Source organism: Centruroides sculpturatus, unplaced genomic scaffold, assembly GCF_000671375.1.
Source record: "Centruroides sculpturatus isolate CEXI.00-Female unplaced genomic scaffold, Cexi_2.0 scaffold234, whole genome shotgun sequence".
NCBI classification, from domain to species: Eukaryota; Metazoa; Arthropoda; class Arachnida; order Scorpiones; family Buthidae; genus Centruroides; species Centruroides sculpturatus.
Genome location: NW_019384411.1, coordinates 59,464 through 85,334, shown reverse-complemented (window position 1 = coordinate 85,334; position 25,871 = coordinate 59,464). Strand labels below are relative to the sequence as shown.

Genomic DNA, 25,871 nt, shown 5'->3' with positions numbered 1-25,871 from the left:
TTCAATTGCTGAAAGTCCTTATTTTAAACTATTCAATTAATTTTCCTGAAGCTGTAAAACTTGCAAAACTTGTTTAGTATTCAACTTGCAAATATTGCATATGGAAGGTAATGTAAAGTAAACTTACAAGTTTTTTTTATGTTCCGTACATACTTTCTTCTTGGGATCAGATTTAGGATAGCATTTACCAACAATTTCGGTCCTTCAGTAATTCTTTCTTTCATATTCCTTTTTCCCTCTTGCTATCCTTCATCCTGAGTTGCTTTGAGACTAAGAATAATAAAACTCACAAATAAAATTATATTGTGTTATAAATTTACAACATTTGTCAGTAAAAATTATTACTATATCATTGGTTATTGTTACATTCATCACAAATACTGGTGTGGAGATGATATTTGTCTTGTGACAATGAATCTTATCATCATATTGAAGATAGTTGGTATTGTTACTAAACAAATTCCTGGCTTATTTTAGTGATATGACTAAATTCTTCTGAAATTATTAGGAAAATTACAACAGACATTTACATGATAACTTTTGATTAACCTATCCCATGTTGAAATTTTTCTCCATTGTGTGTGGTCGCCATGTCGAATTTTTGTAAATGTTAAGCCTAACGAAAAAATTTTTTTTTAAACTAATAATCATGGCTACTGTATTGTTAAAAATTATTTTTTTATTTTACACAAACAAAATAAATATATTGAAAAATATAAAAACAAAAAAAAGATTATATTTTGAAAGTTTGTTTTAATTAATATAAAAATTATTACACATAGCGACATCTAGTATCAAAAACATTCCAATGCAGAAACAAGTATAGTGGAACCTCAGTATACGACCTTAATCCGTTCCTGGTGTTTGGACTTATTCCGAATAGGACATACACCAAACCAACCTTTTCCATAAGAAGTAATGTAAAAATGATTAATCCATTTTCATGTAAAAAAAATGGCTGGCTTTAAACACCTCGCTTTCCTGGCTAGTTCCTGCTTGATTTTCATGAGATCAGCGTGTATCTTTTTAGCTTTCTCACAAATAATTGCTTCCGATACGCTGTCTCTAACACATTGTTTTTCAGTTATCCAAAGCAAAAGCAATTTCTCAACATGATCTAATGTCTTTGATCTATGTTTAGAAATTGATTTAACCCTTTCGCAATGTTAGCAGATTTAATAATGTCTTTATTTTTGACGATTGTCGATATCATCATTCTCGGAATACGGTATGCAACAGTACACGCATGTCACCTTCATATTTCTCAACAATCTCTTTTTTCAGTTCCAATGTGATTCTAGTCATTTTTTTAGTTTTCTGTTACTTTTTATTTGCATTTTTGCAATTGACGATTAATAAAAATAATAACATTTTACTTACAAATTAAAATAAAAAGAAATTTAACAAAGTTATAAACAGTGGCATTGCGAACATCTAGTCTGGTCTAGTACACTGATAATGTTACTTATTCATAGATGGCGCATATAATTGAATTAAGTCGTATACCAAACAGAAGTCGTATACCGAGCAAAATTTGTTTAGTCCAAATAGAATGTATTCTGAATTGGACATATTCTAAAGCAGACATATACTGAGGTACCACTGTATATTTGAGGTCAACGGGTCAGGTCAAATGAGGTCAACACAAAAATACTTGGGAACAACACAGGACAGGTTAATCATTGATATTGATAGCAACTATTGTAGATGTTTAATAAGATATATAGTAAAATGCAATGTTCAATATCATCTATTATTTTTAATTAATATAGTTTTTGGTTGTCCCTGTCAAAATTCAATTGTAAGGCATAAATACCATATTTACTCATGTATATGATGAGCTCACATATAGGACGAGGTGTGACTTTAAAGATTAAAATAAAGAAAATTAGATTTATCAATACAATTCTAATTTTATTTTGTCTAATCACAAATAAAATGTCAAATGCAGATAAATGCACACATTATCCTGCAAAAATTACTGGCATTTTAATCTTTAAGGGAAAATCTTGTAAAATCGACAACATAATTTGTTCATGTAATCGGGAACCTTTTTCATAAATTCTTAACAGTCAGATCCACACTTACGAGTTTCTCCAAATTCTTATTTCAGAACAATTATCTGTTTTCATGTGGGAATGGATTAAAACTTATATTGGGCTGATTTTGCAATTTCAATTTGGAATTCAATTCAAAAGCTTTGCTTTTCCTATTTCTATTCATCTTTACTCTTGCAATATACAAGAATGATTCAAACAACCCAGATAAAATATTTTTGTTTTTAAACACCAGAGGTGAGCATCTAGTAAAAAATGCAAATACAGTCAACCCCCCATAACACTGTTGATAATTCCGTTTTATGTGAATTCCATGTTGTATGAGTCACTTAGATTTTACAAATACGTGAGCCGTTCACAGCCCGGCACACGTATTTGTAAAATCTAAGTGACTCGTACAACATGTAATTCANTTCCGTTTTATATGAATTCCATGTTGTACGAGTCACTTAGATTTTACAAATACGTGAGCCGTTCACAGCCCGGCACACGTATTTGTAAAATCTAAGTGACTCGTACAACATGGAATTCATATAAAACGGAATTATCAACAGTGTTATGGGGGGTTGACTGTACACAGTTCACAAGAATTATTGCAAAAACCTAAAGAATCCTTCGTTCACACATATAGGACGATCTAGGGTTTTGAAGCAGTGAAAAAATGAAGAAAAACCTTGTTTTATATGCAAGTAAATATGGTATATAACATTGTTAGGCAAACTTATTATATAAAAAATATCTATTATTTTGATAATAGGATATGTTAAGCTATTGTTTTTATAGTACTAATAGGTTTGAATCTTCTCTGGACAGATACGCATGTTTGAAAATTGAAAAATATGAGTATACAAACTAAGTTTCAGTCTATCTGTCTATTTATATCTTCTTCATTCCAATCCAGGAACCACAAAACAGCCGTGACTTGAAGAAAAAATCTTCTAAAAATAACAGACAAATACAATCAAACACACACAATTAAAAATGACTTCGACCCTTTCTTGTAGGCTACGACGTCTACAAACATTAATTAAAAATCAGTAAAAATCTTTCTGACAGCATTTATGTTATATAATCACATTTAAGCTGAGAGTTCTCTGGTAGATTTTAGGGCAGCTTAGGATTATTTGCATAACTGTACATAGAAGCCTACATAAATAGACAGAAGGACTGAAATTTAGTTTGTATAGTCATATTTTTCAATTTTGAAATAAATCAAAAAAATTTTGGGCTTCTATTTACAGATATGCATGTATTAATTGGATTTGGATCCCATCTGTAGCTAGACAAGGAAAATCATGAATAAGAATAAATTGGGTAGAAGATTTTTTTTGATTAATTTTAGAAATTTTTAAGTAAACTATCTTGGAAAAATTTTGATAAACTCAGAATTGACTATTCAGAATTAGTGATAAAATGATAGTCTACCATTTCTGTATGAAAGTGTAACTTAATCTCAGTAAAGTCAATCACGAAAATTTGTTTTTTGATATATGTAAGTTGTACAGACAAGAACTATTCTTAATGAACAAATAGATATGTGCTCTTCTAATGTTATATAATTATTGTATGTAAAGTTTATTTAAAGGATTATCTAGATTGAAAATATAAATGCGTACAAAGCTTGTAATATATAACAATGTATCAATATAACTGTGAATACAGATAATTGACTAAGTTATTGATTTATAATGTAAAACATTTTGCTATTTAGTTATTGGAAATAGAAAAAAAATTAGTGCATAGTGAGAGAAACAAATGTAAATTAAAAATTTAAATGGATTTTTTATGGAAGATTCTTTATTTAAATTAAAATTATTGTAACCTTGTGAATTGCATCATTGTCAGAAGTTAGAATATGGAAAACTATCACTTTAATTTACCTCAGAATATTATCCTTTAATTTTTTCTGTGCGCTTTATTACATTGTATTCCTAAATAATAGTTTTTTATTCAGTTTAATTTATCCATTTCAATTTTTTATCTAGAAAATTCTCTTTATTATTTAAGTAAATATTTTACCAGAGGATTATTCATTCTATATGATGATCTCAGCATGAGCATCATCAACTGGTAACAGTTTGTGGGTGCGTTCGTTAATAGCAGTAATCACAGAAAANCATGAAATTTATTCAGTTAAAAAAAGCTTAGAGCAATAGAATTCTACAAAAATTAATAGTATCTATATCTTTAGCTCTCATTTTGCATGAATAAGAAATACTTTTAGATATATAAAATATTTTTTTGTTAACTATTTTTGTCACTTAATTGTTAGTTATCTAAATCTAATAGTGCAAAATTTATTAAGAATATATTAATAATTGATTATAAGTAAGTATTAGCAAATAATTTGTATGCTCTATTTTCTCTGTCACACATTTATCATTAAATTATTGAATAAATTATTATTATTGTGAGAAATACAATAAATTCAATATAATTGAACAGCTCCACCTCCAAAGCCAAGTTGTTTACAAGTCTATAATCTATTCCATCCAACTGACCCAAGTGCAGTTCGTGTAGAACCACTTTTGAGTGCTCGGTTTTCTCAGTTGTCGCCGGTCAATATCCCTCGATATCAGAAATATCCACTCGGAGATGGACAACCAGTACACTTAGGTAAGATCCAATGCATTTATTATGCATGTAGATTAGGATAATATTTAGATATTTATAATAATAAATAAAATATAAAATTAAGATGTAATTAAGAAAGTATTTTATACACTTTTAACCACTGATTATTATTTTATGTTGAAAGAGGATGTCTTTTGGATATGTTCTGATAGAATGTATTGCAATGTTGCCTTTATTTAGTTATTATTATGTAAGCAAAGATATGTTATGAATATAAAAATTTAATAATCTTATGTAATTAAAAAATGCATATTAAAAATCAGTTTACAGAATTTTTACTACTAATTCTTTCTGGTCATGATAAAATAATAAATTACATTTAAGATAAAGTGTGACAATGTTAAAAATGAAATTGTAATGATGAGATATTGTTTCTTACGATGTTTTTACTTTTCTGATTTTATATAAAGTTTAGTCTAAACTAATTAATGGATGATAAAGGGATAATTAATGTAATTGAAAAGAAGAAAAGACTAAAATTAAAATATTCCAAATGTTTTTTGTATACAATTTCAAAGACAACTAATAAATCACCAAACTGTAAATTCAATCTATGATTCAGAGAAAAAATATTTTCAAAATTATATGAACAGAACTGTTTTCTTTATACTTTCTTTATAAATCAAAAAATCATATAAAGTTGATTATAATTTACTTTTAAACTTTGTCTGATGAAGTGAACTAATATCTATGTTATCCAAAAGAAAAGAACAAGAAATTGTGAAGAAATATAATTGATCAAAAAGATTATAAGAAAGTTCATAAAGGTTTGTTAAGAATGTGATAGTTTTTGGCAATAACATAGCTAAAATTATCACATAAAGTTTGTTTGTTATTATGTTAAAAATAAGACTAATTAGGGAAGAATAGTCTGACTTAATGAAATTAGTTAGGTTTTTACTTAAATATGTATTGTATGGTCCAAAAAGTATACTTTATTTAAAGTCAAATTTTATTGACTTTAATGTACAAATATGGTGGTTTGATAAACTTTTCAATGCAAAAGTAGTAGTAGCATCATTCTTGTCATTGCAAACACTTTCTAATTTAAGCTTAAAAAAAATTTTTTTTTTTCAATTCCTCTTCTAACTGTTCCTGTATCACATTTTAATGCAACTATCTAAGAGTAAGGTAATAGTTGTTAAAGTCACTTGAACAGAATGATCACTTGATCAAAGTAATAGTAAAGCATGATATAGGTAGGAATAAATATTCAATAATAAAAGAAGCGCAAGAGATAGAAGGTGAATTATATTTACAGCGAGGAAAAATACATACAGATGAAGAAATTAAAAATCAATAGTAAAATGGCATAATTCTGTTTGGAGAAATAAACAATTACATGGTCAATTTCCTAGAAATGTGTTAGATCAGAGTAATGTAGATAGAGAGCTTGTGTTTGAATGGATTAAAAAGCAACAAATAGCCCCAAGTATTGAATCATTAATATTTGCTATACAGGACCAGGCTGTTATGACACGACAATATCAACATGACATCTTAAAGGAACCAGTGGATGGGAAATGTCACCTGTGTGCAATTAAAGACGAGACCATGCAGCATATTATATCAGGATGTGAAAAACTGGCAGGGACTTGTTATGTAAGACGTCATAATAACCTTGTCCAGTACGTCTACTGGTGCCTGACCCGAAAACACAAAATAGATGTTGCTGACCAATGGTGGAAGGAAATTTTACTCCAGCCACAAGTTAAGGAAAATAGTTCGGCCAAGATACTATGGGAAATGCCTGTCCAAACTGATGTCACTGTATCTCACAATAGACCGGATTTAATTTATGTTGATAAAAATCGTAATGAAACATTTTTAATAGATATAACTGTACCACCAGATTATAACATTGGTGCTAAAGAAATTGAAAAATTGAGTAAATATCATTTTCTGAAATTGGAAGTTAACCGCCTGTGGAATACACAGACGACTGTTGTTCCAATAGTAATAGGAGCAATAGGAATAGTAGCAAAAAACATAAAGAAATACATAGATCAATTAGAATCCAACATTGATATTAGTATCCTTCAGAAACAGGCAGCTATACACACATCGCTTATACTCAATAGAGTGCTTGGAGATGCTATCTTTGAGGCCAATACAGCAGATCAGCAAAAGCATGGTATATATCAATCTCAAGGCATACAGGAATCTTCACATCAGCAGTAATCATCAGATATACATCATTCATTAGTTAATCCGAATTTACCTAATACAACTTTTGAGACTTGTACTCAAAGCTCATTTGGAAACTTGTTGAGAAGAGGAAAAGGGAAGAGAAGAGGAACTATTTGCATGTAAAGTGCAACTAATACAGTAAAGGGGGGAAATAGGTACCTTCTTTTCCGTGAGTTACGGGACAAGGTATTCTTTATTCCAATGTAATTCATGAATATTTTATTGCAATAAAAATAATAATATAAATGTGTGAGATTGAGGGGATGGTTTTACCCTCACTCACTAATTCAGGATAGATAAAATTTTATTATTTCTTTTAAGACTGTAAGGAACCAAGTCTGAGCTTTATTTTTATTTTACTCTTATTTTGCTTTCATTATATTTTGTTTGGGGCTTATGTTTAGTTAAGACGAAGGTTTCCTCACCATTCACCTTAGTAACTTAAAAATAGAAGAAAAACCAACTCACCGACGAAAGAAAAGCGCCGTAGAAAAACTCGCGCACACTTGCGCTTCCCAAGCGGAAAAAAGTAAGTCCGCACCGAGAAAAAGGGGGGGAAGACCCCACAACCCAGTTAGGAATCGCTAAACCTTAAAAGAATAAAGCATCCCGATAATTGTTAAAAAGAATAATGTAAAAGGTTAGCGAAGTATTGTCGGAAAATAATCTGCCAGATAAACAAGAAAAATTTAATGTTACAGATAAGTATGTAAATGAGGAGAGTGAGCTCATTCAGAATTGTGACGTCACCTCACACTATAAAGCCTCTAACTCAAGTGAAAACGAACGAGGTGAATTCCTGATAGCAACGAGCTTTGGTGAGCTTCGTAGCAGTGAACGAGAGAGGTGTCCGATAGGATTTTGAAGTTATTCGATTTGTGGATCGACGATTATAGAAAGTCTTGAGAGTTTGAGGAAATAGGTTCCTAGTATATTGAGGTGACGATTAGGATCTTTAATTTATAAGAATTATTGTTTATAAGTTAATTCTTTGATTTTGTCGAATTCCAAAGGGGAATAGAATTAAGTTAGAAATAGATTGATTTGAGTTTGTCGGATTGATTCTTGTTGAATTTCATTGAATAAATTATTGTTTGATTTTTACTAAATACTGTATAGAGTTTATTAATAGAAGTTTAATTAAATATTTGATTTTGTTATTGACAAACTTTGTCATTATTTAATTCGGTGCACGCTTAAAGTCCAGGCCTGGCACACTAACGCGAATCCGCGTAAAGTACCCGTTAGGGAACGGCTATTTCCGGCACACAGTAGTGTCGATAATCGTTGGAAAGTCGGAAAAATAAAATAGTACTTTACAAGACAAGGAGTTCAATAAAATCTTTGTCTAAATATTAGGGTCCTGACACCAATCCTAATTCTCAATTCAGTTGTTAGGATATTAACTAATCAATTATCTTAACAGATTTAATTAGTTAGTTTAAATATGCCAGAGTGGTTTCAAATATGAGGAGGGAATGCATGCGGACAATGGGGTTAGACCTATGACTAATTGAACTCCAATTCAAATATTTATAAATATAATATGATTTATTTATCAAAAGAAAATTACAAAAAGGATAACATATTGGATAACATGATTTTCAAAATATGCAAATCTCTATATTCCTGGCTGTGACAAAAGTACAGTTACAAAATCCCACTAATGGGATTTTGAACTATCTGAGTTTTAATTAACGAGGATTTCCTGTATTGATCATTAGAATAATTATAAATTTTAATTTGTCTTAAATATATTTATATATTTTCATTGTGTTGAATAAAGTAATTTTTTAAATTATGAAATACATATTACGATTATGTAATGATAATATTATTGAATGTATTTTATAGCGGAATACATCCAAACTTATGCTCACGTCTTTAACGAAGGTGCTTCTCAAAATAGTTATCCTTCGATGGGGAGAAGATCAAGTGAAGCAAGTATCACTAGTACTATATCTGGAATGGCTGATGTGTCTGCTGCTACTGTTACATTATGTAAGAAATGTTTATTTTTAAATTTCATAATACTGTTTTATTTAGATATAAGAATAAATTGAATTAAGAAAAATTTTAAAATATAAAAATATACAAGAGAGATATTTTAAAAATATTTTAAAATTTAAACAGTGGTTTGATATCTTTGATTTTATATTGAATTGATTAAGTTAAATCAGTTTTATGCAAAAATTGAAATAGTAACATTAAATTTGTCTAATGTAATTGATAAATAAAACTTTTATAGTCAATTAGGTTTGATTATAAAAAAGTTATCTAAAGTTCTTGTAACTAGATTTTCTATTCCTCATTCAACAACAAACACAAAAACTATTTCTCTAAACAATATTAAATCCAATTAAAGAAAACAATATAACTGAGATATTGGTTTGAATATAAAGAGACTAACACTCCACACATTTAAATTTATATTCGAAAGATCCAGCTAAAGAAACAAAATATATTAGTCATATTTAACTAATCAGAAAAATTGGTAAATGTATATGCTGTAAACTTTATAATTGTCTTTTACATGCATATATAATGCCATAATAGATTCACATAATATTAGTAATTATAATAAGATTTTGAAGTGAAATTCATTGTTTTTAACCTACTTAAATATATTATTTTATATTTATAAAATCTATGTGAAATACGATTTGTATAGTAAATTGATGCATTATATTGATTTCAGAGAATTCTCTGAATGAATGAAAAATGAAACAAAACTAACTGTATTTACAAAGTTTATTCTTCCATTGTTAAACAGTTTCTTAGCATGTAAAATGTTAAATTATATTTATTAGCTTTTTATATACAGTGGAACCTTTGTATCTTTACCACTTGTATCTGTAAAGCTGTGGTCACACCATGTGATTCCAGCCATGCAGGCAACTGCAACCACGACAGCTGTTCTCGTTAACTAGTAAATTCCCTTCAAAAACTGGTGCGACTTCAACCGCAACTAGAAACAAAAAGTTTGTTCTACTCGCACTGATTGCAAATTCACATCCAATCAGAAAGCATCTTTGTGCCATATCATACGGTGGCAACATTGAAAATAGTTCATTATCATGGTAGAAAATAAGACGATGGATACATTCACAGAATCCAGATTTATCAAGTTAATTCAGTCTCAGGAATGCCTGTGGGACTTTAATTCTTGTTCTATTGAAGAAAAGACAAGAGCGCAGGCATGGCATGAGATAAGTGAAAATCTCGGCATTGATTGTAAGTACCATTTTTAGATTTCTGGATATAAAATGTTGATTGCTTTTAGTTTGGTAATGACAATATTGTTTTAAATATAGCTAAAGAACTAAGTAAGAAGTTCCATCATTTGAGAATGACGTTTCTTCGAATAAAAAAAAAGTAAACGACAGCAAGTGAAGTGGATGTGGTGACAATGAAATATATAAACCAATGTGAGAACATTGGTCATCCCTCACTTTTCTTTTAAATTCTTATAAGAAAATGATGTCACCATTATCATCATATGATGTAATTATGTAAGTTATATATATTTTATATATTGAAGTAGATAAAAACTAATTAAATCTCTCCTATTTTTTATAGTTAGCTCATATACAACAATCCACTTCTGACTGCATGTCTAAGGTAGATGAAACAAATATAGAAACAAACATAGTAGATGGGTATGATGATAATGAAATGCTTTCATTAAACATTTCTTTATGACCTTCCACATTTGATCTGCAGCCACCAAGAAAGATAAAACAATAGCGAGGTTGAATTGAAGTTTTAAACACGAAAACGTGTACGTCAGACGTTCTGCTCTACTTTTTCCTGTAAGCATAGAAATTCGACAATGGTATTTGGAATGTTGTGCATGATTCCANGAAGACTATTTAATAAATAATATAAGACTGAAAACTTGATTTGCCTTTTCATTTAAGATTGTTTTTTAATATTTTTTTCAGGCTCTGAGTCATGAACCAAAGAAGGATGTGTTTGACGAATTTGGCAGTCTTATAGCTGCCAAACTAAGAACCCTTTTCAAGAAAAATGCTTTGGACTTAAAAATAAAAATATTTTCTCTCATTGTAGAGGAAAAAAATATTGTAAATAATACTTAATAAACATTTTTCACTTATTGTATCAAAGTTGTATTTCTTAACTCAAAACAGTATATCATTTATAATGAAGAATTGTAATTATAATAATTCCAAACTTTTTTAATAATTTTACATTTCATATTTATTATTTAATAATTTTACAAACAAGTTTCATCTCATTGCCATTCTACTTGGCCTACAGTATTAAAATAAGTTTTGAATTCATCATGGATTACTTTTGCTACTGCTGTTGATGGATTTAAATTATGACTGTTTTTCAAGGGTGTAAGCTGTTGATTATGTTGCTCTTCAAAGTTGTCACTGGTAGCATCTGTAAGATAAGATTTCATTTTTCTTTCTCATAACATGTTGTGAAGAACACAACATGTTAAGATGATTTTTGCAGCCTTATCCGGGGATAATAAAATCAGTGTGGAGAAGACTCTCCAAACAGAAGAGAGGATGCCAAATTCATTTTCAACAACTCTCCTTGCTCTTGATAATCTAACAATAATTTAAATTTGAATTAAATTAAACAGTTTTATGACTTATACACTAATGATATTAATAATAAACTGTTTTAAATAATTAATATTAAATAGCTCTTTTACCTATAATTGAAGATGGATTTCTCAGCTGTCAACTGTTTTATTGGGTAAGGCCTCATTACTCGTGAAGACATACCAATTCCTTTTTCATCTGTAACAAATACGTATGGAATTGGCTGTCCTACACTTTGAAGAGGACTATCTGGTGGAAAGTTTAACTTTCAATCATCAATGGCTTTCTTCAGATTTGATGCATTTCAAATCGAAGAATCACTGTCTCTCATTAGTACCTGTATCCACATATAATCAAGATAATGAAATAACTTAATTGGATCTCATTATTCTGGAAAAAGTTTAGACTAAAGTTGTAGAATTTTGAAGGGGGCGATCAATTGGTGACCTTAGATGTGACCTTAACCTTCAAGGTCATTTGATGGTCAAGTCTTTTTTTAATGGGAATACATATTTTTGACCCCGGCAATGGAAAGAGCAGGAAATTTCATAATCGGATATACCCTTGACCTTAAGGTCTGGGTCCTACCACTCTAAATTGATATGCCAAACTATGAAACATTTTGCCTAAATTATATATGATCCATTTTAATCATAAGATTGCATAAAATATAAATTAAATACAAAATATATTATATTCTTACTGGCCACTAAATAACGAAGTGTCAACAAAAGATGTTCTCTGAGTGAAATAGAACTTCGAAGATGTGTATCTTCTTTAGCTATTATGTTATCCTCCTCAAAATACTTTGGAAAGTATTCATATCCATACAGATATATTATCTATAATCTTCGGTATCTGAAAGCCTTAATTTGTCCATCAGCTGGTGGAATCACGATTTTTTAGCTCGTTGATTTTCATTTCTCCAAGTTAACCCAGCATGAACATTTCTCTTATTTTTCTCTTTGTATATTATTGCTTTTTTCTTTTATTCATTCCAGAAAAGGAACTGCTTGCCATTTTAATAAGAAAAGTAGCTAAAATTCCGTAAATACTCTGAAGTAGAATGTAAAATGTCGATAAACTCACGAAAGTAGTCAAAAACAAGCTACTGTAATTTTATTGGTTTTTATAGAGTGACATATTTCTGAATTGCAATGCCAGTGAATAATGTGTGACCATGAGAAGACGCGCAACTCGCACTTGTTGCGGTTGCCTGTGTGGCTGGAAATCACATGGTGTGACCATGGCTTAAGGAACTGATGTGTCTTGGCAAACATATAGAAGTAATCACCATACAGAAATGAAGCTCAATGTACAACTAACAATGTTTTAATAAGAAATGCCATTACATGTATATTGAAAATGTTACAGAATGGGATTCTAAACACTTAGACAAACATTTAAACACTTAATCTTTGATTGGTTTTTGTTTTTCTTAAAATATAAATATTGAATTTATTATCTGCAGATGTTTCTCTCTTATCAAAATGTTCTAAATTGTTATAAAAGTGTTTCTATGTTAAAATGGCACATTTCACATTATCTTCTGAAATAATTACTATTTCAGTTATTGCTGCTTCATTTGTACTCTCATCTAATCTAATATAAACAAGAAACCAAAATAATATAGCTGTTACATAAGAAGTCGCACCCTCTACAGGTAATGAAAAAAACTAATTGTAGATAGTCTGATTCTTTTCCTTTCTCCCACATAGGTCTGTACAGCAGAGTCCCATACAGCGTGCAAATAAAGCAAGAAACACCCTTGAATTTTGTCAATCAGACAAAATTCGAGGGTGTTTCTTGCTTTTTTTTTTACGTTTTTTTTTTCAACTTATAGGCCAAGGTTTAAATTTTCATAAATCCTGTGATAATGCAGGTTTTGATAACATGATTTCCTGTAATGTGTAACGAATCCGCATTGTATGGGACTCTGTTGTATATGCTATGCTCTTCTATTTTCTAGAAACTTCCAAGTCTTATACATTAAATCAATAGTAAGAGTAACAAAAGAAGGAAAAGACAAGAAGTTAAAAACAAAGAACAGAAAAGAATAATTTAAATCAGGAATAGGCAACCTTTTCAGCAGGCAGAACAAATTTCAGAAATAATATTTCCTGCTGGGCCATACACCTAATTTTTTTTTTTTTTTTGTTAATTAAAGCAAGCGTGCTACAGCTTCAACCACATCGTCGCTTCCAAGTTGGTGAGATTGTGGTCAAGCAGTTGCCTGGTTTAATGTAAAAAAACCAAAAATTAGGTATATTTATTTTATTTTATTTTTTTATTTTTTGAAGAAAGTAAAACAACCGAGAATCAAACATATTTATTAGACAATTTAAAAGTGAGACATCTAACTTTGTTTTACAGAACTAAGTGCATCAAAATTGATTTTGACTGATGTCTCTACATGCAAACAGTTTTCCAAATGAACATCAGTAATTTGTGTTCTCATTTGTGATTTGGTGTACTTCATGTGACTAAAAAGCTGTTCACATACATAAGTGTTTCCAAATAGTGAAACCATTGACAGAGCATGTTTGTAAAACGCTGGATATTTATCCTTGTCCAAATACGTTTCATAGAACTCTTTCAAACCAACTTGATGAAATTTCTTCTTTAACTGTGTATCACAACAAATTTCACAATGTTACATTTGTAATCTTACTGGAAATAAATTCACATCTACCGCAAATGGCATTGCAAATGCATGAAAAAGCACATGATGTTTTTCAAAATCCTGAAATCAGTTTTTAAATTCGAGATTTAAGTGAGATATCAAAGAAGCGTATTTATCCGCCACCTCCTGTGTGATGTCTGGTTGCAATGATAATGTAGGAAAGTGAGTAAAGTTTTTGGTCCTCAACTGTTGTTTCCAAAGACCAAGTTTCATTTGAAATGCAGAAATATGATCATACATCTTATTAATTAATTGATCTTTCCCTTGTAGACGAGTATTAACATAATTTAGGTGTCTAGTTATATCGACCAGAAATGCAAGGTCGCAAATCCATTCTGTCTTCAAACTCTGGGATACTTTTTGACTTGCTTGCAAAAAATGATTGTATTTCTTGCTGCAAATCAAACTCTCTTTTCAACATTTTGGCATGGGTCAGCCATCTTACTTTTGATAAAATGTAATGTCATTATAACCTGAGTCCAATGACTTTCGAAATTCTTGGAAGTGATGGTGATTCAACCCCTAATAAAAATTACCAATTGGGCAGTATCTGCTATATCTGTGCTTTTATTCAATGCTAGAGCATAAAATATAAACTAGGATGCTTGACTCTTCAAATTATCTTCAATATGCTTTCCAATGTCATCCCCACGCCTAGTAATAATCTGACAAGACAGACTTATTTTTGAGAAATTCTTCTTTTCTTGACACAGAATTTCAGCGACGCTTTCCAAACATTCCTTAACCATTTCACCATCTGAATATGGCTTAGATTTGTTTGCTAGTATCAGGGATGCACAACCTTTTGTGAAGAAGGGCCAAATTAGGATTAAGTTTATTGACTGGGGGCCAGACCCCCAAGCGATTAATGCGATGGCTGAGATTGGATGCTGGCGGCAATCTTCTTGATGTCTGGTGTAATGGCAGATGTTGAAACAACCAGCAGATTTTCCAAATTCTCGTTGGTTAACCTGTTCCGTGTTTTGCACTTGTTTAAATTCATAAGCGAAAACGCTTGTTCGCATACATAGGTACTGCCAAACATGCTTGCACAAAATCGAGCATTGTCTTTCAGTTTTGGAAATGATGTATCTGGCAGTTCTTTGTAGAATGTGAGGAGATTAGAATTTTTGAACTGTGATTTCAATTCATCACTGCACTGGATGTCTATCAACTCAAGTTGGACATCTGGAGGGGCATCTTCCACTTTCACATCAAATGGAGTTGAAAAAAGTTGCAGGTAGATCTTGTATTTCTGGAATTCACCAAACCTCTCATTGAATGATGTAAGGAGGGTGTTAACTTGGTCAGAGTAATCCATCTTCATATGTGGGTATTTCTCTTTCATGGCCTTGCAATGTGGAAAGTGTGTAAAGTTCTCTGATTGCATGTGGGACTTGAAAAGTGATAGTTTGGTCATAAATGCATTGATGTTACTTGTCAACTGAGAAACAAGTTGCATCTTTCCCTGCAATCTCAAATTAAGGTCGTTTAGATAAGCAGTAATGTCAGCAAGGAAAGCTAAATCACACTGCCATCTTTGTCCCTCCAAATTCCTTGTAGTGTTCCCCCGTTCTTTGAGGAAAGTGATAATAGGCCCCAATAGCTCCACAAATCTCTTGAGGACTGTTGCCTTGCTCAGCCAACGAACTTCAGTATACGTGGGCAGGTCAGCATAATCAGCATCTATTTCTTCAAGAAATGATGTGAAGAGTCGATGGTTGAGTCCATGACGGCGGATTAAGTTCACAGTATCATAGACATCTTTCAGCAGACGTTCAAATCCCAGCTTCTTTGCACAAAGTTGCTGTTGGTGAATTATGCAATGATACTGGACTAACTCCTTTTGCCTGTCCCCAAGGTGGTTTTTCAGCAAGGTGACCATGCCATTCTCACATCCAACCATAGATGGTGCTCCATCAGTGGCAATGCTGGATAGCTTGTCAAAGTCCAGTGCTGATTTGTTGCAAACGCTCAATAAACTAGTAAATAAGTCAGCACCAGTTGTATGTCCAGAAAGTGATGCCATGCCAAGAAATTCTTCATTCACAATAAAATCTAGTGAAACACTTCTAATAAACACAATCACTTGTGCTGTTGATGATATGTCAGGGGATTCGTCCACAGCCAAAGAAAAATAAGCACAGTTTGCAACTAAAATACAGTAGACCCCCCTATAACACTGTTGATAATTCCGCTTTATATGAATTTCATGTTGTACTAGTCACTTACATTTTACAAATACGTGAGCTGTTCACAGCCCGGCACACGTATTTGTAAAATCTAAGTGACTAGTACAACATGAAATTCATATAAAACGGAATTATCAACAGTGTTATAAGGGGGTCGACTGGTATTAAGTTGGCCAGAAATGTCTGATGCAATTTCTGAGATTCTCCGTTGTATCGTCATGCGGTTAAGACGGATTGTTTGAAAACACTTTGTCTTCTCAGGACACATCTTACTTGCGATGATAAGACACTTTTTTTATCATATTGCCATCTGTGAAAGGTTTCCCATTCTTGGCTATTAAAGCAGATATTTCTAGGCTGGCTTCAATAGCTGCATCCAATTCTCCAGATTGTTTCTTGAACACATTTTGTTGGCTGATTAGTGATTGTCGTAACGATTCGATTTTCCGTTCATGTTCCGTACCTTGCAGAAGGAAATCCTTGTGTTGGCTTTCATGATGTCGCTTCAGGTTGAATTCTTTTGGCACTGCTATTGTTCCATTGCACAAAAGGCAAATAATGCTGTTGTTCTGTTGCACAAAACAGTACTTGTTAGTCCACACTTCCACTTCTTGAAACTGATGATTCTCGCGATTGACCTTGCGTTTAATGCCCGGCGCCATACTGTTCACTCTGCAAAACAATGTCTCATTGTGCCGAAAATTCTGAGGCCCGCAACAAATCATGTTTGAGATAAGGCAAGCTAGACTACCACGTGCTTTGTTCTGTATCCACTCTGACCAAAGACTAAAGAGGCGGGGACAGAAGACTATTACGCACACGTGGCCAGGCAGGTCTTAATTCGTTCGACCCCTGTCCGGGCGTCTCCACCATTTCTCAGAATTTGTGAGTCAGATCGTCAACATGCCAGGTGCAGGACACTAATCCATCATAAATGTGGTTACCATTCTTACCTAAATTATATTTATGGCCCGTCAGTTTTACCCCCGTGTTCAGAAATGAATCAAAAGTGATTAACACAGTGCAGTGGAAAATCTGAATATTTTAAATATAATTATTAAAATTGCGATATCTCGTTTCAAATTGGCGCTAGAATCAATCTGTTTTTTGTTTTCTGTCACAAATATATCACAGTTTACGACTGTTAAATTTCAAATAAAATAAAAATTAAAAATAATAATTTAATTTTAAATTTACGAAAAAAAGAATGTAAAAATAAAAGTAAATAAAAAGTTCCAATTAATTTACTACTTAAATAACCTAAATATATCTGTTTTCTTTCAAACAAAAGAAACCGCAGCTTTCTAGCTACACGGAATCATTTTACAACCCTCTTTGTTGACAAGTTTATGGCTTGACGCAGTTTGTAATAATTATTAAATCCAAAATATTTTAGTGCAAACGGCTTCCTTTTAGTCATAATGACTCTATTCCAACTACAGTATTAATTTTCTTGGTCCAACTTAATAATAATAAATTTGATGCGAAAAAATTTTTTTCTATTCTTAGTCTATGGAGAGATAATTATTGTAAATTATTGGTTGTTATAGCTTTTTGTACATTTCTTTTTGAACTCTGGTTAGTTTTTTCTAGTTTGAATGACATTATGTTGACGAATAAGCGTCTTTTCAGAAAAGATTGATTCAAATTCGACAATACCAATCAGAATCTAGAATGTAAACAAATCATAAAAAATCGTTATTTTCATGGTTTTTCAGCGCTATTTTCATTTATTTTTGTTATTTGACGCTATTTAGACGAATAAGCAAGTTTTCCGAAGCATAAAATTGAAGATTTCCCGCCAAAATAGAAACTTCCTGATAACATCGGAAATGACGTTCTAACATCATTTTATTCTATTTGATTCTTCAAAAAATCGTTATAATACTATGTATTAGACTTAAAATATTCGATATCTAAACCAGAAAGTGTTAGCTAGAAATAGACCTATTTATAGAACAACTCCCCATTTCTCACTTCAGGGAAAGTTATAAAATAGTTGGGTGTTAATGACTTTGTGAAAGGGAAAAGTTCTACACTTAGAAACTTGGAAAGAAGGGATTTGGCCTGTAGCGTCTGGTGGGCCGCATAAACATTGATAAGGGGCTGTATGTGGCCCGCGGGCCGCAGGTTGTGCATTCCTGCTAGTATCATGGCTACTGCATAACTAGCTTTTACATAGCATGTCGACTCTGAACCCGCTCTAGTAAATATCTTTTGTTGTACAGAAATTTTTTAAGTCATTTACTTGGTCTTGTTGAAATTGCCCTTTGTACTTATCAAACTTATTTGCGTGTTTAGTCTCGTAGTGCCATTTGATGTTATACTCTTTCAAAACAGGAACAGATTTGTTGCATATCAAGTATATGGACTTTGTTTTAATTTCCACAAAAAAATAGGTTATTGTCACTTATGTTGAAAACTTCTTAATTCTTTCATTATATGAATATATGAAATTTTTCTGATGAATTTGTATTTAATTATTAACATTCATAATATGATGACAAATTTTGAAGATGTATTTAGTAAATATCAATTCTAAAATTTTCCATTTAACTATAGAAATCTTTATTTCAATTTCAAATAAATAATTTGACAAGTATCCTTCAAAAATTTATATTTAATTGACCTGTTTACATGTCTATATACAAAACAGTTTATTTTTTGTCAAGATAATTTAAGCAAAAGTAATTAAAGAAAAAAGAAACATATAGTATTTAACTTAACATAATACAATTTATAATTTTTTTAATAAAACTAATTAACTTTTTATTACTTATTAAATGTTATTAACTTTTTTAATGAACTTGTCAATGAACAAATTAAATGTTATTTAATTTGGATTTAAGATTGAAAACTGAATTTGAACAAATTTTCAATTTCAGTATTTTACAATTAAATATGTTACTTTATAAGTAAATTCTTTGTGTTGTGGAAATAGATAATAAATTATATAGTTACATTAAATGTATAAATTAATAACTTTCAGTAAATCAAAAATGGTGGGGAACAAAACGATTAGATTATGCAATATATTGCCCAGATGGTCTCTCTAACTTTCCAACAAATGCTCTACCACATTTATTTCATGCAAGTTATTGGGAATCTACTGATGTTATTGCTTTCATTTTAAGACAGGTAGGTTAAATTATTATTTTTTTTTACAAACTTAAATGTGATATAAATTATTCACTTTTTAATCATTTGGTACTTACTTAAATTTTCTAATATTATTTTATTATTACACATGTATTTATTTTTTTTTGGTACTAGCTTGTCAGGGGAGATAATGTTTCTGTCCCCGACAGTGAAGGGAAAGAAACTTTAACTTTTACTCCTAGTCAACCTCGAGAAAAATGGCTGAAGAAACGAACTTCTGTTAAATTGAAAGTAAGTAAATGCTACTATTACAATAAATTTACATTTCAGAAGAAAAACAAATGATTCTAATAATTTTGTATGACATTCAGTTTTAATTGCATAGATTATAACTTTAATATTTGTGATTTTATAGAAATAAAATTTGGGTAAGTATAGTGTAAGCATATTTAAATATTACACTTTATAAACACACCTTATAAGTCAATAAGTTTTAGGAATTTATTTATAAATTTTTATTTATTCATTTAATATTACATATTATCAATGCTATAATCTTTTTATCAAAATAATCTTCATTACATGCAATGCATATTTGTTAATACAAAATTAATTTTCTAGAACTTTCTTATAAGTTTATTTTATTAAATGTTTGTTGTGCTTTCCATTTTGTGATTTAAACAATTTTGGTTTAGTTTCATTGAAAAATATTGTCATATCAAGTTTATTCATTTGGTTTCACACATCATTAATATCTTCTTTTTCACTGAAATGAAAAAGTGTTAAGGAAGAGACATTTGAATCATTTAATGGAACAAAAAACAATGAATATATGTGTTTGTTGACAACCATATAAAGTAACTGTAATCACATTTGTGTAGAAAGAAAGGGAAACTTAAATAAATGAAAACAACGTTATCATGCAGTAATACAATAACAAAAGGAATATGGCAACAATCAAAAATGGCAAAAATTATTACTTTAGTATAACTTTAGTATAACTTTAGTTTAGTAAAACTTTAGTATAAAATCACACACATCTCTTTCTGTAGCCAACAATTTGGATAAAACAATGCAAAAATGTATTTCCAAAACGTTTAAAATAAGAAAATATTTTCATATTAGAAAAAAACATTTCAGTTAATAAAGTTTATATTGGAATAAAGAATGCAGCACAGATAAAAACTGATAAATTAAAAAATTTATAAATAAATTTCTAAAACTTTATAAATACTCTCACATATTGTCTTGTCTATAAATAAATATATATATATATATATATACAGTGGGCGATTGGTTAATGAAAAAATTGGATAATGAACACATTTGCGAAAGATTTTTACGTTTGGACAACGAACACATGGTCAGATAACAAACACTTCACAGAACAAACACAAGAAGAAGCAATGTAAAATAATGAATACCAATTGGTCTTCTCTTGTCTTCCTTCAGGCAACAATTTGAAACTTTTCGGAGCATGGGAGACATCGACGCTCAACCCGGTATATACTAATCGGATAGTATTCCTCCGAACTTTGAAACTCTTCCTTGTAATTCCAGTTTTTTTTATTTTTCTGACAGAAACAATTTTTTTATAGTATTCGCAAGACTGTCGGGTGAGCACTCGTTAAGTTTTGCGTCAGTTTTTATTTTCGAAAGGTGAGAGTATAATAACAAAGGTAGAGAGAGAGAGTGGGCAGAAGATGTCTGATGTCTGTTGTTGCTTGTCAGTATGACTTGGACAGGTCTGCAGTAGGCCACAGTTCAATCTTATCTAAGAAAGATACTGTATTATCAAGAAGACTCAAGCAGCTTAAGGAGTAACAAAAATTACATCTGAGAAATAAAGAACATTGAAGAGCTCGTAATGGAATCTGAAACTGATCTGTTGACAGTAGAACTCCAAGAACTCTTGAATGAAGAACACCAAGAAACGTGGCGAGGTATGTTTTCTTCTGAAAAAGAGAATTAATGTTGATATCTGCTATTAAACATTTTTTTGAAGAAGTGGGATGATGTCAAAACGACTGTCTTAGAATGGTGTCCAAACCGGGTTGAGGATAGGCTTAAGTATATTTACAATTACAATGCTATTAAATTAAATTAATTACTTCTGAAAAATCTTGAAGAAGAGAGAGAAGCAATTACATTGGACAGATTCTTTAACCCACACAAATGGAAAAAACATGACTAATAAAAATGCAAGACATTGTATATATGTATTTTTAATATTACATATAAATAAACGTAGTAAAAAAGTATATATTTTTTATTTTTTGGAGTCTCTGGAACGAATTAATCAAATTCCCATAAAAACCTATGGTAAATTGATAATCGGATAACGAACAAAGTCTTGGAACAGATTATGCTTGTTAACTAATCACCCACTGTATATTGTTTTATTGTCATCAGTTATTTTAATTTTTATCTTACATTTATCTGCTTATTGTTAAAATGTTTAAGTTGTATATTCAAATATTCATCATCATTGAATATAAATAAGTGAATAGTATAGAAATTTGGGTTTTGTGCCATTTTCCATAAATGCAAATTTACAAATGAAAATAACAAGCTAAAAAGTACTATAAATAACATTTTTTATTTCTTATTTTTACCATCAAAGCATAAAATATTTACAAAAATATCTAAAGGATTGATCAGGAAACTAGCCAAAAAATTAAGTTTAAACTGAAGTTGTTCTAAAGTTGTAACAATTTTATAAAGTTGATTTCATTTCAAATAATAATTTTTAATTAATTTATTTCACATAAAAATGTAAACTTTATTTTTTAATTTAATATTTTGGATTAGATCTTGTAGTCATTGATTGGTATAAAAGTTAGAACTAAATTTTAGTTAGCATTTTTAATTTTTTCTATTCATGTCAATAAATAGGTAAAAAATCTAGTTTGCGAAATCTCTATTTAAAATTGTTAACTATTTTTCAGTAATTTAGATATTAGATATAATATACTTTATTTTTTACTTTCTTCATTTTGTGTTTCATTGCTTATTGAATGAACAAAATAAAATTTGCTATTTCCTTTACATCTTTTATATCAAGAGAAGGAAACTATATTGAAAATGTTTTTATTTACTATTATTATTATTATGATAAAAGTTTTAGTAATACTTATAATTATTTAAATGAGTTTTTTGATTTAGTAATACTATTTCTCTAAAAAACCAGTTGTTTTTATATTCTGAAAATAAATGCTAGGCTCAAAATATTTGTATAAAGAGCAAAATAATTTTTTGACTTTATGATTAAAATTCAATTTTGATTTTAATAGAAAAATATAAACTTTTCAATTAATAACATATGTATTAATAATAATAATATTAAAAATTTTGTAGAATATGACTGCAAATCATAGGGCAAATGATGTAATTGTAAAAGAGGGAACACCTCAAGTTTTAAGTTCACGTTTTGTATATGGACCATTAGATATGGTTACTTTGGCTAATGAAAAGGTATGTTAATATGTATACATATAATTAATTTGTAAAAAGTTAAGGTTCAAATCTTCTGTATTTTGTTTAAAGTCAGTTAAAAAAACAAAAAACAATAGTTCTTACAGATCCCTAGGCAAGAATTTAATTTGCATATGCATATAAATAAATTTGTGACATTGAACAAAAAAGAAAATAGATTAAACCTAATGTCATGAAAACCATTGAATGGAATTCTTGAAATTGTATGCATCTATTTTAATTTGGTGTTTTTAAGTAACTCCTTTCAACTAATTTAAAATATCAAGAATATTATAATTATGCATATAAATTTTTAGTTTTTACATAATTTTAATTTTATCTGTTGTAATCATTAAGAATACAAATGGATTTAAAAACCAATAATTAATGAAAACATAAAACATTTAATAATTAATTTCCATTTAATAAAAAAGGCATTATTGTAAGTATTTTCTTAATTACTTTTTATTTATTTTAACTTACATTGCTTTTCTTAATTGAAAAATGGTAAATGATACGATACTAATATTATAAATATTAAATTATAATTTTTAAACTGTAACAGAGAAAGTTAAAAGCAAGTTTTAAATTAAACAAAGATTTAATATTTTTACATTTGAAATTGAGATAAAATTCAGTTTTTTTTAATTTTTTATTTTATAATGGAATTTTATATCAAGAAGTTTTTAAATATTAAATATTAATAGCAAATAATATGAACAAACAATTAATTATGAGTAGTAAATTAATATAAATTTCATTTCACACCTAAGAAGTTGGATTATAACATTTATTTTCACTTTCAAAATTATTTAGTGAAATTGTTATTTCTTGTTGAGAAAGCACTAAAAGTCATTTTTGTCAATAAAAATTATTAATTTTCTTTATACTGCAAACTACATTAACTTTATGCACTAACCAGTTTAGAAATATTTTTCTCTCTTCACTTTTTTGAAAATTCAACAGTTGATAAGTTTTGGATGATATATTATTTAACCCTAGATAACTAATCATTCGTCCACACAACGATGCACCTCCGCTTGAAAGTGAAATTCACAAACTTCCCCGCACTTCCAGCTGGTCATTCTTTTTCTACCTTAATAATTTGAATAAACATTACAGTGTGTGATGCAATTGTATTCACACATCAATTAGAAATTGACTTACGGCCATCCTGTAGTCCACTTGACGAAAGTTTAGTTTCTACGTAACTTTGTTGCAATGGTATGTATGTACATTATGTACATTGTTATGGCTGCAGATGTAAACAGTAAGTACGTGATAATTGCCATTCTGTATTTGGGAAAAGGTACTGATCCTCAGAAAGAACCATTGGCTATGTTTTTCATAAAGGAAATAACATCTATTTTACATGGAACAAACTGTAACATTACTGTGGATAACTGGTTCACATCTGTATCTTTGATGAACTATTGAAGACACCTTATAATTTGACCTTAGTTGGCACTCTTAGAAGTAACAAAAGAGAAATTCCTGAAAAATTAAAAAATTCTAAATCACGTGCTATATTCAATATTTTGTTACGACAGCAATAAGACATTAGTTTCATACAAATCCAAGTCAAATAAAGTTGTTTATGTGTTGTCGACTATTCATGATCAACCTAACATCGATGAAAATACAGGAAAACCACAAATACTACACTTTTATAATAGTACAAAGGGTGCGGTAGACACAGTAGATCAAATGTGTTCAAATATGAGTGATAACAGAAAAAACAAAAGATGGCCACTATGCATATTTTATAATATGCTAAACCTATTGGCAATCAACAGCTACACTATCTATGTCTCTAATAACGTTAGAAACAAAAAAACTGATGTCTCAGCAGGATTTCTTTATGAAAATGGGAGACCATCTCATGGAGCCCCGGCTACAACAACGGTTACAGACGATGCCTTTGAGGGTTGTGATATCAGAACCATGATACAGGATATTCTAGGTGATGTGCTCAGTGTAGAAGCTCCTACTCATTCTGTGTCAAATCTGCGTAAAATATGCTATTTATGTCCATTGAAAGCTTGACAAATGACAAAACCTCGTTGCATGAAATGCAAGAATGCAATTTGCGGCCCCCATAATGTTAACATATGTAGCAACTGTGTATAATCTTATTTCCTAAATATTTTGTTCTTATTTAGTTCCTACTTACCCATACTATTGTGCCATGTAACAAGTTCCTATTTTTATTAAACAATTTTGTTGATTAACGTTTTTTAATGCGTAGTCTGCTCCGACGAATGTGTAGTTATAATGTAACTGAGAATTAAGTTTAGTTATTTAGGGTTAAGTAATGCTTAATGTATTTTTGTCAATATGTGTTTATAAATATTTACAAATGCTTTTAAAATTATGGAATTCAATAAGAAACATATGTTGACATGGAAAACTGGGTTTTATTTACAGACATTTGTTGATGTCCTCTTTTTGGTGTACATGTTGAAGATAATATAATTTATTTTGTATGATTTATTGTACCAAATTTTTTCTTGATAGTTGAGAGATTAGAATATGTTGATTTTAATCCAAAGTAGTTTGGAAAGATATGGTTTTACAGTGTATTGTTCTAATTTTTTGTATTTGCAGAAGATATTGCTTAATTAGTTTTTCGATAATTGATTTGTCGTTATTTGGATTTAATTTCAAATAATTAACTGGAGCTTATTTAGAAAACATTTTCAATATTTCTCAAAATAAAAATGGTATTAATAAAAATTTTTAATTAAAATTAAGCACTTTTTAATATTTTACCAAAATAATACACTTTTAAAAATTTTAATAAATTTAACTTTTATTCTTTTAACAAAAATAGGACAAGTGCTAACTCTCCATAAAGAAGGGGAAAAGATTAGAAAATAAATAATGAGAAATCTCTCTTATGTTGAAATATTATTATTCATGTAGACTTTCTCATTTTTAATGGAAATTACATGGCCCTGGG

General features: G+C 29.7%; 1 protein-coding gene across 2 annotated transcripts in view; it reads left to right on the top strand.

Moving 5' to 3' along the window:
- LOC111619010 (protein retinal degeneration B-like) overlaps positions 1–25,871 on the top strand; it is a 73,637-nt gene that overhangs the window by 29,138 nt on the left and 18,628 nt on the right. For both annotated transcript variants that reach the window (XM_023360642.1, XM_023360641.1), the window contains exons 9-13: positions 4,503–4,673; positions 8,736–8,882; positions 19,326–19,474; positions 19,610–19,726; positions 22,793–22,909. In XM_023360642.1, coding sequence (XP_023216410.1) covers positions 4,503–4,673; positions 8,736–8,882; positions 19,326–19,474; positions 19,610–19,726; positions 22,793–22,909 — 701 coding nt within the window. The remainder of the gene's footprint in view (positions 1–4,502; positions 4,674–8,735; positions 8,883–19,325; positions 19,475–19,609; positions 19,727–22,792; positions 22,910–25,871) is intronic.